General features: G+C 36.0%; 2 protein-coding genes across 2 annotated transcripts; one reads left to right on the forward strand and one right to left on the reverse strand.

Moving 5' to 3' along the window:
- Positions 1 to 2254: 2254 nt before the first annotated feature.
- Positions 2255 to 8597, reverse strand: LOC127642739 (insulin gene enhancer protein isl-2a). Its single transcript, XM_052125248.1, has 6 exons — positions 8491 to 8597; positions 7873 to 8062; positions 6588 to 6850; positions 4978 to 5261; positions 4198 to 4365; positions 2255 to 2998 (listed from the first exon to the last, which is right to left on the reverse strand). The coding sequence occupies exons 1-6, from the start codon at positions 8546 to 8548 to the stop codon at positions 2882 to 2884; spliced, it is 1080 nt and encodes a 359-aa protein (XP_051981208.1). The 5' UTR covers positions 8549 to 8597; the 3' UTR covers positions 2255 to 2881.
- Positions 8598 to 11042: 2445 nt separating this feature from the next.
- Positions 11043 to 15629, forward strand: LOC127642738 (electron transfer flavoprotein subunit alpha, mitochondrial-like; the record flags this gene model as incomplete). Its single annotated transcript, XM_052125247.1, has 6 exons — positions 11043 to 11197; positions 11997 to 12146; positions 12230 to 12311; positions 12615 to 12697; positions 14666 to 14765; positions 15519 to 15629. Coding segments are annotated over exons 1-6 (565 nt in total), but the record flags the coding sequence as incomplete, so codon positions are not given.
- Between the last annotated feature and the right edge of the window lie 94 nt (positions 15630 to 15723).

A 15723-nucleotide genomic window follows, 5' to 3' on the forward strand; every position in this document is an offset into this window, starting at 1 on the left:
GGATCTTATTCCTACCTGCGCCATTTTGAATTTTTGATGGAGACGAAAACGAGGTTGTGACAGATTTGCATTGTCTTCAATACAGTATAGGCTACTCTTGTTCAAATTGTGCTGATGGTTAAGCTGACATTAACATTTAATTAATATTTCCAAAAATATTAATTAGGCTACACAAAACTCCAGGAAACAAGGGTTGTGAAAATTAGATGTAATCTAGCAACATTATACAGTGCGTGCGTTTAGGCCAGGGGTCGGCATCCTGTGGCACCAATGCTGGCACGTGGAGGGGAAATCAATGGCATGCTAGCAACAGCCAGAAGAGTTGACTATTTAATCCTGCACCTGCATTCAAATCTACATCTTGATGTAATCCTTCTCATGGTCACACACCGTGTTTATGTGAGGCTTAACAAAAAGTTAAATGTGATGAGATAGCCTATACCAACAGGCGCATGCAAGCCATTCGCCATCACAAGCCGGAAGCGCTTCACTTTTGGTTAATCGTGGGAACTGCTGTGCTTTCGCTGGTCCTCTGAGGCACCCTTCAAGTGCTGTGCATTGAATAAGCACAGCCAAAAACAAATGGTTGCGCACTGTCACCATGTCAACAACTGCGGCTCCTGCTGAATGCGTTTAAACGCGCTCCTCCTGCAGGGCCTCATGGGAGTTGTAGACCCCTGGACTTCAGCCCGTATAAACCCGTGCACTAATGCGCCCTTGCCTCTAGTAATTACCCCTCTGCGATTTTGAAAAATGTATGCTTTTGTGCTCTCAGCACAGCCATTGACCAGGAAAAAAAAATGGCACTCCATGTCAAAAAGGTTGCCGACCCCTGGTTTTGACTATAAAAATGTATCCCTCACACAGCCTCATTTTCATTCCCATCGAATGTTAAAAATGGCAGTAGTGTAAATAAATGGTTCCGAATGCAAGATGTAAGAAAGAACAATTCAGAATGCAAATATTACTAAAACTAAAGCCATGGCTATCAGTTAGAATTTGGATGGCAAACATAATAACAGTGCTATATCCATTTTCAAATAAATAAATAAAAATAGGAGATCGAGATGAGACATCTAAAACTAAAACTATGCACAAAGCAAATTTTAAATGGTAAAAACATGGAGGAATTTTAATCCACTGCGTCAAACCAGTGATTATTTTGCGCAGTGATTTTGGACTGATCTTCTGGTGTCCATCTCCTGACTCCTGAATGAAAATAAATCCTGGATCTGCGAAGTGAGTCGCGATTACAGAGAGGTGACTTCAGGTTTGTTGTGCTTATTCAGTGGATCATTTGCAGGTGATGCCGAGCGCAGATAAGCGGCCGCCGATCCCTGTCCTCCGTCTAGACTCACAGCTTTACGAGCAACACGAGATTGATCACTACACGAGCCTACGGGCTCCAATGACTCATTCAGCATGCGGTCGGCAAGACAGATAGATAGATATACATTCATTGATATGGGAGCGGAATTTGTAATCCTGAATGTGACAGATCTGAGATCAGACTGAGAGCAGAGATTGGGTATACTGAAGATCAGCTATTAAAGTTTTGTTTAAACAAACCAAATGTGTCAAATAACTGCAGCTTCACGGAGATCAGAAATGATTATGGCTTTCTTTTAGATGCATTATTAAAGAAAGTCTTTCTGAATAGCATCAGATTAGGGCTCTTTGGTTTGTGATCATTGCAGAAGCCATACTTGGTGATAAATAGCCACTGTGGGGTCCATAAAGAACCATCTTTTAAAAGTGCAGGGCTGGAGAAACTTTCCGTATAAAATGGTTCTGATATGGTTTTAAATTGTAGATCCTTTAAGGAACCAACTTATTTGGCATTTGATATGTATGTATCAAGCTTACACCCTTCTAGTTGAACACATTTCATGTCTGGATAGTGTGTGTGTGTGTGTGTGTGTGTGTGTGTGTGTGTGTGTGTGTGTGTGTGTGTGTGTGTGTGTGTTGTAAATGTGTGGTCATTACAAAAAGGATGCAAGAATTATGCAAAAGGAGGGCCTATAATTTCACCAAACGATTGCCATGTAATAAATCAGCTGAACTTCTGTTTTCAGGGGGGAAAATCCAGTTTCTATTAGAAATAAATGAAAATATCACGAGATTAAAATGTGACTCACTATTTAATTCTGTTCACGTTGTTCCTGTTCTGGTTGTCAGATCTTTGGGCAGTTATTTTCATGCCTGTGTATCGAAAAGTGTCTCTCTTCTTCATATAATATCCCCAAAAATGTTAAGGTAACATGATTATCTTGCATGCAGAATTGCTCAGACATAAACAGCATTTAACGTCGTTTATTTATGTAATTTCTTACTTTTTGGTATGGACGGCTGTCCTGACAATAAATAACAATAACTTACTTTACTTTTTTTTTGTTTGTTTGTTTGTTTGTTTTTGTTTAAATCGAGAAGTTTATACAATCTGTCCTCCATTCGTTAAGATAAAATATTTTACAACTCAGTTTTTATACATCTTCGGAGAGATCATGCGCATTAAGACAAAAAAGTGGCTTCTTGTCTAATCTTATAAGGAAAATACCACTTGTTGATAAACCTATACATGGATGGTCTTGAATAAACACTCTTAAGACTGTTGTTTTCGCAAGGTTGACATGGTCCATAATCAAAACCCAAAATAATGTGTTCATATTCCGTTGGACGTCCTCGTTATACGGTCCAAATGCTTTGAAACAGTTTTGTAACGCGTTTGGAAACCCCAAAGTCGCTTGGACAGGCTCCACCGTTTGGTAAACTGTTTAAATCCATCTCTGTTAATCCCTTTTTCCCGTCTGAGGCGGTGAGGTGATGGGTTTTCATGCAGGGCGGGTGAGGGCATGCTGGGGCAGGAGTCTCCGGTGGGCTCTCACGTCTCCACGGGACTGGGCACCATGCTGTTGGGGGTGTCAGGTAACTGCGATGACAGAGAGGTCACATCACTACCCGACGAGTTACCCAACGATCCCGACTCGGAAAAAGACACCTATAGGAGGGAGGGGCGAGAGTTGGGATTCAGTAGGCTGTTCGATTGCTGTCAGCATGCCATGACTAATATCCATATTTGATCCGACCTTGACTATACTGCATAGATTTAGGCCTAGCTACATACGATTTGCAATTGACATCCAGGTTAGCCTATACACAACTTGTGAAATAATATATTCTATATAAATGGGTTGGCATCAGGAGTTTCAAAATGAGTTATCTACATATAAAAAACAAGGAAATATAAGTGCTTGCAGGGAAGCAAAATTATATTTTTGGCTTTGATGCTGCATAGGCCTTTAGTTTAGACTACAATAGTCTGTGTGTCCGAAATACCGCTTGCCGCTTTGCTACAATTCAGTGACAGTGTTTGACATGACTTAAATGAGCCAGATTTGAAATGGTTAAATAATATTTAAAGTCTCAGATTGTCCAGTGGAAAATGCTTTAATCATCAAACCTAAGCAAAAAATAAATTTAAGCCACCTTTAAAAATACATAACAATCGCTTGCCTCATTAACATTTCTGACAAGGCATTGTTTTGAATAATTTTGAAAAAAAAAAAAAAATAACTTCTTATTTTTTACACTCCAAACAAATAAAATAAAGATTTACGCATTTCAGTTCCAGAACAAAATTCCAACAAATTGAACTGAGTAATCGTTAATAAATATTTGAAGTTTTATATATCCTATATTTATATATAATGTTAAATAAAACATTTTTTTAAAGAATATTTTAACTAAATATTTTAAGCTGTATTTATTAAATTTTTTATAAACATTCCACAATTCAGTGTGATGGAATTTGTTTTTAAATCGAAATGCGAAATATTATTTAATTAAAATTATTAAAGATCAGAAGAATCAGAATCAGAATGAGCTTTATTGCCAAGTGTTCTCACGTAAACAAGGACTTTTTTTGGGAGGGGGTGATAGGAGAAACAATGCACACAGAACAGTACAATGAGACACAGAACATAAAACAAGGTAAGTGTATAAATAGACATACAATATATATATATAACATAGAATGGCGTATGTACATGTGCAAGTGGTAATATACACCAATCAGCCACAACATCAAATAATTTGTAAATGCATAAATAATTTGAATAATCTTAAATATCATTATTTATTTATTTATGTATTTATTTTGAGTGTATTTCGTAATACTTTGGGGATGGCAGTCCTCACCAGCTGTTGGAAAGCGGGCTGGTCCAGGTCACTCTGTAAGGCAAACTCACTCAAGGCTTTCCAGGGAGGCTGATATGTTTGAACTTCTACAGGATTTCCCTGGACTGTGGTGTCATGTCTAATCGGGCTGCCTGCCACCAGAGGCGTTCCCGTGAGCCCTTGAAGATTCTGCAAGAGGTAGATGAAAAACCTTAGCATCACATTTCAATTAAGCAAAATAAATTGAGGGGGGATCATTGTTGATAAAAAAAAAAAAAATGATCTAGTAAACCATTCATTTTGTTTTATAAATACTGCAGCAATAGATGGCATTTGGCGAGTTATTTTATGTCATGCTGTGAACATTATATTTAATTCATAGATAGATTGACAGACAGATTGCCATAATTATAGATATTATGACAAAATAGGCCTATAAATCAAAAGAGATTTGGTTTTAAACACCACTGTCATACATTATTTTGTTTTACAGTATAGCTAACAATAATTTATATAGTATTACACTTATAGCCTAGTATTTTGGTAAAAACCAATGAAAAATATCAATATAGGAATTATAGTGCAAAAGCAGCAAGAAATGCTAAACATCATAAAATAGTCTACATAGGCTATATAATCACAGAAATATATATATATATATATATATATATACTCACTATACAGGCACTGTACAGAGATACGTTTTGCCAGATTAAAGAATTTTGTAAAACACATTAAATTTCAAACTGATGTTGAGATAACAGTTGCACATTCAGAGTTTCAAAGCAAAACTATTCCTACCGTTTTATCGCTGTGCTGCTGTTGCTGTAGTTGTTTCATGAGTATGGACCTCTTCTTGTCTTTGCAGCGTTTGTTTTGGAACCACACTCGTATGACGCGCGGGCTCAGACCCGTCATTTCCACGAGCTGTTCTTTCATGAGCGCGTCCGGACGCGGGTTCGCGTTATAACACGTCCGAAGAGTGTGAAGCTGCTTTTCATTTAACACTGTCCGAACACGCGTGGTCTTCTCAGACTGCTTATGCACGTGGTTCCGGTGAGGTGGTTGTCGAACTGGCACTGGTTCTGCGAATAAAATGCACATAAATCACTTTTTTGGCTTAAGAGGTCATTTCATTATTTAGACACGTTGCAGAAGAGCACGCTTAGTTGAAGGTTAAATTGTGCATACACACATCAGTCTGTAGCCAAGTGCATTTCAGTCAAAACACCTCTTAGGGCCTTGACATAATACTCTAGTTGTCTCAACTTGTGCAAAATGATGAAGACAAGGGATGTAAAAGTATAAATAACTGCACGTGGGTAAATAGTGACAGTAATCGAAGAGGACATTTACACATTTAAATAAACTAGATCTCATAGCAGTCGAAGAAACAGCTCAATATGGTTATTTTGGTCAAATGCATACATTTTAGTTCTAAGTTACAATTTCACATAGGCTCTACGTACACATGCAAATGTTTGGGATGCCAGATCATATTTTTCCCTCTATTCTGCCAAACTGCTTGAGCAATTACTGATCTTATACAGTCTCAGGATTTTGTCTACATTGTCACGCCTCCAGATACGTTTGCAGAACGCCGTTTATTGCTATTGGTTTCATGAAATATGCTTTATTAAACTGAGAACAACATTAAGCCGACAGTTCAACTCTGACGCAACGCAACCATCATTTCCAACCATTATTGCAGCAGCTAAACGGTTTCCAATTCATTCATGTCATACTAATTAAGTCATGAATATCCTCAACAATCTCAGCCAGTCTGCCATCATTTTACACAAACTAATAGCTGCAAATTGGTCTGCAGGCCTAGTGTAGTCTGACTACATCATTTCAGAGGCTTTGCCTATTACATACATTTTGAACTTAATTTTACCCATCACACTTAATGTAGGTATCACACTAAACTTTTTTTCAGAAGTCAGAAATATCTGGACTGGTTGTTATGCTATTATTATTATTAGGCCTGTTTTTGTCATTATTTGTCAGACTTCACATTAGTGTTAATTTTACAGTGTATTTACATAATAATTAATACCATGTATTTAATGTGTAATTATTTATGCAACTGCTTGCACATTGTTATTAATATAGTGACATGTAATGTATGTGTAACATTAACATATTTAATCAAAATGTAGTGCTATAATTGTTATAGTTATTATTATTTTAGCCTATTACTAGGCCTATTTTTGTCATTATTGGTCACACTTTACATTAGTGTTCATGTTAAACTGTATTTACATAAGAAGTAATACCATGCATTTAATGTGTAGCCTAATTATTCTTGCACGTTGTTATAAATATTGACATATAATATAGGCATATGTGTAACATGGACATATTTAATCCAGATTGAGATTAAAACATATTTTTATTCTTATTATTACCTTGGATGTGCAGGGGCCTGTTGGAGTGAATGTTCCCGGGACTGCAGGGGCTCCCGGCCAAGGCGCGCTCCATCAACAGCCCGTGATCCGCCCGGCAGAGCAGCTCCTCGTCCCGCAGAGAGAACTCGTCTCCCGGGAGCAGATGTCTGCTGCACACCGAGCACCTGAAACACTCCATGTGGTAGACGTTGTCCCGCGCCCTCATCACCAGGTCACTGCTGCAGAAACCGATGTTACATTTGGCGCATTTGATCCCGAATAGTCTGCGAATTTCAGAAGCAACATTTGCTTATTTTACTGTTAGTTTCCAGCGCGCGTAAAATGCTCCACCTCATATCAGCTTGATTTTAGAAGTACAAGAATTACGGACGATAAACACGATGGTTACACGAACCCTGAACAGCCTAATGCATCATAAAGTTATTCAAAATGCCATTCAACAAATGAATATTATAATGTATCTATCTTTCCAGAAATAATTGTGAGTACAGTTATAATACATTAGTACATTTGCAATTTTACACTTTTTACAAATGTATGTTTGTCATGCATTTTAGGCTTTACAGGTATAACTATAGTATGTATCATAATGCATTAGAACTATGTTGAACGTTATGCAATCACAAGAGCACACAGCTGATTATGATGTTTATTAAAATACATTATGAATCCTGCATCAAGAATAGCCTTAATGCATTATACACTTGCACATAAAATGTTACCAACATAATTTCTTTAAGAAGCAATCTTCAAAATAAAAGCGCGAGAAGCCAAACTCATACAGAAATCTTATATATGTCCATTTATGAACACATAGGGCCTTGAGCATATATGTGCAGATTCCACTATTTGGGACAATATCTGTTACATATATGAAAATGGCAATGTTTGTAATATTTTGAAATACAAGTTCCATATATGTGCAAGTAAGATACTTTTTAAAATCAGTATTACTTTTTTGTATCAGTGAAAACCATATATGAGTATATATTTAATATATGTTTTACGTATATTATAAAGCCTATTAACCAATACGTAACCACATGACCGAATGCTTTGCTTGGAATAAGGCTATATAGGCCTATATATATTCTGAACCTCTGCAACTAAGACTGTTTACTCAATAGACTTGTTACTAAGATCATGGCAAAAAGTTTATACGTTCTCATCCCAGATCAGCAAGCAGAGTTTTCAGTCCATATCTCCAGATCTGTTTGGGTCAAAAATCTGTGGGCCTCAACGAAATTCCAAAGCTCTGAAATCACGAATAAAGAGAGGCTCCTACCGTACGTAATCTCTCTTGCAGTAGGTCTTGCCATCTCGGACGAAGCAAGTGCACGTCTCATCCAGGTACTGACTGCATTCTGCGCACTTCAGACAGGCTGCGTGCCACTCCAGGTCCGGGGACACTCGCAGTATGTACTGATCATGGATCTGACTTCCACAGCCGACACACATGGCGATTCCAGACTTCTCTGGATATGGACAGCAGGGATTAGAGCCCACCGACTGCACCCCCTTTAATCCCCCAAAACACTGCCATTAAGTTTAGAGCATATGGGCTCTTGTTTTATGCCATAATTCCTTATCTTCCCTATTTTATATGCATTAATAAACTTCGTCATAGGCTATCGGGTGTGTTTTAGATTGCACCAAAAACTGTCTGCGGATAAGTAATGCTCTTCTTAATGTAGAGAAAACTGCTAAATAATAAAAATACACTAGCACTGTTTGGTTTTATTTTGTCATCTTAGTACTCCGTTGTTTGCGAAGGGTCTTGGTTGAAAAACAAACCAAAAACCTCTTACTATCTCTAAATCGGGTTTAAATCAAACTAACTGACCATGAATAGTTATTTTGAAAAGAAGAAAACACTTTTGTAAAATAAACACCCAGCACTTACTTTTTGAATGATCCCCCATATCACCCAAGAAAGAAGGATGGGGTAGAATATCCACCATACAGGAGGGTGAAGGCAGAAGACTACAGATGAGGAAATGGAATGGGAAACTGCCTCGTCCCGAGCTGACTAATAACTTCTGGCCGAAGAGCCTGTGGGAAGAGCGACACACGGACATGGGCTCTGACGTCACGCGGGCTGACGTCACATCAAACCTGGACCATCAGTCCAACGAGGAGGTCCGACGCCGGTAATTATTTTGAATGTTATACCCCGAGGTGAACAAGCACTTTTGTATGTCCGAACATATATACAAACAAATATTGTTTTACCTATGAAGCAACAGTGCACAAATATGAGCCATGCGTTGCCATTCTTGGCCTTTTGGAAGTAACTAAAAACGATTAGAAAACGTTTGATTAAAATTATTATTATTATTTATAACGAGGAGCTAAAGCAAAGCATAAAGGGTTAATCTTTTTGAAAAAGTATACTCTCAAATCTAAATTTAAATTCTAACTTTCTCAGTTGAAAAAAAATAAATAAAAAGATTCCTCTTCAATGCTTTGACAATTTACACATGCAGGCAAAGACTTTTCAAATGCACTGAAGTGTGTGTGTGTGTGTGTGTGTGTGTGTGTGTGTGTGTGTGTGTGTGTTCGGAGCGCTCTCTACTGGACGTGAAAATGACATCACATCCCTGTATATGTTTACATATTAAATTCATGGCGATTTTATATGCAAAACAGTTCCTATTTATTTAAACTAGGTCCTATACCATTCCAGAATTTTAGCATCTAACAAAATAATTTTGTTATTTATAAATATTTGTCCATTTATAACGTGTTGAATAAATCAATAAAATCATAAGCCTTAATGACAAAGTTTATTAGAATAAAAGAAACAGATTGCGCAGCATTTTGAAATGACTCTCTTCAGTTTAATTTGACGGTGAATGAAGCCGGTTTCTGATGATTCAACTCAAATTAATTGATATTTATAGATCTATAAGCTTGTTTGTGTGGCCAAATGTTTTTCCGTTTACCACCAGAAAAGGCCAACATAATTGCCTAATGTTGGCTTTATTTTGAGTTTCTGTTAAGAATAGAAGTTATTTACTCAGCACAAGTTAATGGCTCATTTATTTAATTTAATGGCTTGTTCAAATGTCTTCTGATACATTAAAGGTTTAAACAAGACATTTTGAACTGTGAATATAAATGTATTGTAATATTTGTCTTTTTCTCTCTCTCCAAATCACATAACTCTTTTGTATTGTTTCTCTTGGAAAAATCACGTTTGTCCATTTTCGTTGCTTGTAAATTTAGATAAAACACTTATCTTCCATCATGTATAAGTGGATTAACTGTCATCCGTATTTTAAGATGCGATCATTATAAATAGGCTTATTTCGTGTCTTTATTTCAAATCGGACGTTCAGAGGAAGAAAAAACAAACATTTCGCAACTGACCGCGTTTCGAACCTCACCTATGACATTGACCCCTAACCCCACAAATAAATATATTTAATTTACAATGGAAACTGAGTTGTCTCCATGAGGCGGTACATGTGAAGGAGTATACCGGCTATGTAGCGATCTACAATTATTTGTGATATTTTTGGGAGCAAAAGTTTTTCAGCAACTTTGAACAATACAAATGGATTCAAAAGGCAGAACACCTGCATAAATAATGTGAATGAATCCGTCAGAATAAAATAGAAATTTAATTTAATTGTACGAAAGGCACATGTATATGAACAAAAATATAATTTCATTGTATATTGTTTTATTTTAGTGTTGTATATTAAATAATTTTTTTGTCTAATTAAAAAATTACAATTCTTGCAATAGTTTAAAAAAAAAAAAATAGCCTAATCTTGTGTGTGTGTATCGTGTGTAGGATATATATATATATATATATATATATATATATATATATATATATATATATATATATATATATATATATATATATATATATATAGGCCTATATATATATATATATATATATATATATAGGCTATATTATTTGAAATAAAAATAAAAACATCTTATGAATATTTTTCACATTTCAGCCTAAACATAACTGATAATTAAGTAACATAAAAAAGTAAATATAACAAAGAAACCAATAGAAAACGCTCATAATCATACCCCGTGAGCACCACAATAAAAGATGTTATGCATGCCAAAATGTTACGTTATTCAGTTCAATGTTTAAAAAAAAAAAAAAAACGGCTTTGGACAGATGTTTCCCAAGGGTACAACACTGTCTCGACTTTAAAATAAAAAAGTCGTGAAAAATGTGTCCCCGTCCGGTGGACTCTTGCACAGTCTAATGGCCAACTGTCTTCTTGAACCAATCACGCACGATCGAAGCCCCGCCTCTCTCATTTAAACTCCACCCCGTCTCCGCCCACTCTGAATATGAAATAGTTATATTAGTTATTCCGACCAATTCTTGCTGATTTCATAACCTAATATTTTATTAAATAATGTTTGTTTATACCTATATATATCTACATATGAGGAACTTTGCCACCAAGAAAAGCACCAAGTCATGAAACATTTCCGTTGTTATAAAATGTGACTCGTAATCTCGCGAGAAGTCGGTCAACTCCACTGTCAGATCTCTAATGCCGAAGAAGTGACTGTGTGACTGCGTAAACATGCTCAAAGCAATAAACAAGACAAATCTGAGGCAGCTGGTAAGAAAAATCCGTCGAAACAACGTATTTACGATCACACACCTTTTCAAATCATATCATTTCTCAATGACCTTTCTAAATAGAAATGCACTTGGTTAAATAGCTTAGCGTGCTGGCTAACAGAACTTTTAGAAATTGTGCAACATGATACAAAAGCGCCTTTGCTGTTGTTTTCCATCTGAACATGTTTTATTGTATCCATTTTCGATTTGTGGTTGTTAAAACGTGTTGTCAGATGTTTAGTCGCATTTTTGGACGTTATGATTATGCTGCATGCTAGCTAGGTGAAGTTGCACTTGCAGCGAGTTTTTAAAAGTTTTGATTCTGTTTTAAAGATTTAGGCTCAAATAGTGAGCTGTTTATATAGACATGGGTATTTTTAAGCATTGGTAACAGCAATATAAGCCTAGATCATAAACATAAAGCTGGTTTTCTGTCTGTCAAGGTTATGCAACATGTAAACAGTGCATTATGAAACTAGACCACAGTGCCTTTTATAGATGGACCTTAAGACTAAAGGATCTGATTGACCTTAATTGCATTTACATGCTATTTGTCATTAGATCGGATTCTATATAGTTATTTGTATCTAATCACATTGTGTGGGCTACATGCAAGTCATATCAATTTGTTATGTATCAGATTTCTATTGACCTCTATGGGCTACAGCAAAGAGATTGGCTCCCATGGATTAAACTAGTAACATCATATCAGTTATTTGGGTGGAAGGATTTGCGTTGGCTATTTATATCATAATGTATGAGTTTTGGTTGTTTACAAACTAGTTTTCTCTCTCCAGTCTGGTCTGATTCAGAGGTTTCAGAGCACTCTGGTTGTGGCCGAACACAACAATGGCATGCTGACACCCATCACCCTGAACGCCATCTCCGCTGCCAAAAAAGTGGGCAGTGAAGTGTCCTGTTTGGTTGCTGGAACGGACTGTGCAAAGGTATTATCTTTGTAAGTCCATTGATTTATGTGTGGCAGGTTGAAAGACTGATTTCAGAGGTCTGATTATGGGTTTTTGGACAGGTTGCAGAACAGCTGTCCAAAGTTCAAGGGGTGAAGAAAGTTCTGGTTGCTCAGCATGAATCCTACAAGGGGTTATTGCCAGGTAAACATGACTATTTAGGTTTTAGTTTAAACATTTGGGTGTATTTGGTTGTTATACTATTCCCAACTTAAAGCTGAAGTGTGTCATTTTTCCAGTGTTTAAAACTTTCTCTAATCCCAGCTGAATATTGCAGAGTCATCTATAAGTAAGAAGACGGGTGCTTTGGATAAAAGCTTCTGTCAGATGAATAAATGCTAATTTGACATGTTTGACATGTGTTGGGTTATTTATATTCTTGGGTGTTTGGTGAGGGAAGGAGATATAGGGTGATATGAACAAAACTCATTGTACCTTCTTTCACAGAGGAGCTTACACCACTCATCTTGGCAACCCAGAAACAGTTCAGTTTCACACACATCTGTGCAGGAGCCTCTGCTTTCGGAAAGGTAAATTCAGGTTTGAGACGTCCGGCTGAAAGGGAGACATGCTTACTGTGTTGATCTCTGAGCCATCTTCTTTCTTATACACACTGTGGTAAAAGTAACTCTGTGGTTACTCACTTTGTGGAAACCATGACCTTTGAAGTTGTGCGGTATCAAGAAACCCATTATAAATATAATGATGCAGGTCCCTTGATCCCTGTTTGTTATTTGCTAGAAAATTCTTTTTCCCCAGATTATACACATTTTTGCATTGATCCTTTTTGTTATTTGCTAGCAAACTTGTTTTTTATGTCATACAAAAATGTTTATAACATTTTGCCTTGATCCTTTTTGTTATTTGCTAATGTTTTTATACATAATTGACAGATTTTGCATTGATGCTTCTTGTTATTTGCTAATTTTTTTTAAATACAAAAATGGACAGTTTTGCATTGAACATTTTTGTTATTAGCTAATATTATTTAATACAAAAGTGAATTTTTTTTGCCTTATTTGCTACTATTTTTTTAATACAAAATTTGACAAATTTTTGCATTGATCACTTTTGGTATTTGCTATCAAAATATTTTATATACAAAAATGTATGTGCATTTTTGACTTGATCCTTGTTATTATTTATGAAAACATTTTCACATACAAAAATGTACATACATTTTTGCCTTGATCCTATTTTATTTGTGCTAACAACCATTTTTTCACAAATTACAAAAGATTATGTACATTTTTGCCTTTTTTATTTCCCAAAAAACTTTTTTCACACAAAAATTAAAACGTTTTGTTATTAACAAACTTCTTGACTCAAATTTAAGTGGATTTTTGCCTTGATTATTTGTTATTTGCTAACAAGATTTTTTTTCTCATACAAACATGTATGTGCATTTTTGTACAGATTGTACAAAATTGAAAAATATTTTTGCCTTGATCTTGCTAATGAACTTTCTTCAGGTTTTTCAGCATATATTTTTGCCTTGGTCCCTTTTTTTAACTAATTGTGCATCGAGAAGTATAGCTATGCTATGTTTAATGCATGTTTAAAGTTGTAGTTACTCTCATTCCGAAGTTATTTGATTTTTTCAAAGTGCAAATGGGACACGGATTGCAGACTCGCGTAACGCTGAGCCCCTATCAGGCTTCTTACTTTTGGAATTGTGGGAGAAGTCCGTTCTCAATAAGTGCGGCTCTATTATATGCACGGTTATTTGTCATTCCTCAGCCAAACTGTCAGGCAGCATATCTAATGGTTTTTAAATTGAATTGTAATACATTAAACAGTATCTTATGTAGCCTAACCCCAGACCAAAGAGATGTATTAGTCTCAATTTCCTCACTGGCTAAATGTATTTTATTTGATGGATTCTTAAGTGGTGGATTTGGTTTCATTATGTCACTATATAAAACACTTGAATTACCACTATGCAATATTTTTCACTTCTAGACATAACTTAGAGCTCTTTTTCAGACTCAACGATATTTTTTCCATCTGATGGCCAAAGTTTTCAGACATGTGGTTTTTGATCAATGTCTACTCAAATAATGCTGTTTCCAAACAAATCAAATTTAACAGAGTTGCAGATAAGGGTTCATACAGTGGCCCTAAAAAGTATTTGAATAATTATGCCACACTTAAAATTAGCTTTGAATATTTGTATCTAATGCAATGACATTCAGACATTTTGAAGTGTTACTTAAAGGGATAAGTCACCAAAAATAAAATTTCCATCTTAATTTATTCAGCCTAATGTTGTTCCAAACCAATATAATTTCTATTCTGCAACACAAAAGGAGATGTTACGCACGACGTTGGCTTAATTCATTGTATGAAAAATAAATATATGCAATGAAAGTGAATGTTTACTGGGGTGTCCAAATGCTTTTTGGGGAAACTGTTTGTATTAATGGCCTGAACTTCTCCAAATGCTCCAATTAGTAACTTTTTCTTTAATAAGGTCATGTGCGCATCTGTATTTTCAGAATCTCCTTCCGAGAGTGGCAGCCAAATTGGACGTGGCTCCAATTTCAGACATCATTGAGATCAAATCCCCAGACACTTTCGTGAGGACCATTTATGCCGGTAAATAAGAACATATACCTCCAATAGCACTTGATATAAATATCATGAAAGACATGCTTTTGAAGCCACCTGCTTTCAAATCTGTTCCATATAGTCTTTGTTTAACTTCCCGGCTGGTCAAGTTTGTGATTTAGGAGTCTGGCCATTGGAAGGCTGCTCGCACAGAGACACGCAGACAGTGACTCACAGCGACTTGGGGCGAATCGTATATTTTCATTTTAAAATCTGGGGAGAACCCTGGAGCCTTTTTGTCCTACTTTGGATCAATTATTTTTCTGTTTGCCGTTTCTCATCCATAAAAACTGCTGCCATAAAAATACTTCTTAATTACTCTAGCCACTTTATCTTTGGCAAGCACAGAGCACTTGTGTAAAAATTATATTTATGAGTTTTTTTTTATTATTTTAAATCAGATGTAGGTATTATTTATGCAAAACATAAAATAAAAAGTGGTGTTTTGTCATTTGTGGTGATCATTTATGAGATTCTATAGAATTTCTGATTAAAGTATCATTCATATCCGTTGCATAAAGGGGTAAGGGATGATTTATGCGCCCAAGTTTTATAATTAAGACTAAGAAATCCTAACCAGAAGTATGAGCAATTGTAATAGTTATGCTTGCATTGGTGAACAGCACTTATGACAAGTTGTGCAAAAACATTCATTAATGGTTTCGGAACCTGTTCTGTGATTCTTAAGTAATAATTTTTTGTCCCCAATAATTGTTTTCGTGTTTTTTGTTTTGGCTGCAGGAAATGCCCTCAGCACAGTCAAGTGCAATGAAAGCGTCAAGATCTTTACCGTTCGAGGGACCTCCTTTGAGCCCGCCACCATTGAAGGAGGCAGTGCCACTTTAGAAGAAGGTACTCAACTGTTTGATAAAGTTAGACACGCACTGCGGTTTGTTAATGTTTTCCTTTAAGGTCATGCTGACTTTGATACCACACACAAAGGTTT

This window comes from Xyrauchen texanus, unplaced genomic scaffold (genome assembly GCF_025860055.1).
Source record: "Xyrauchen texanus isolate HMW12.3.18 unplaced genomic scaffold, RBS_HiC_50CHRs HiC_scaffold_782, whole genome shotgun sequence".
Lineage (NCBI taxonomy): Eukaryota > Metazoa > Chordata > Actinopteri > Cypriniformes > Catostomidae > Xyrauchen > Xyrauchen texanus.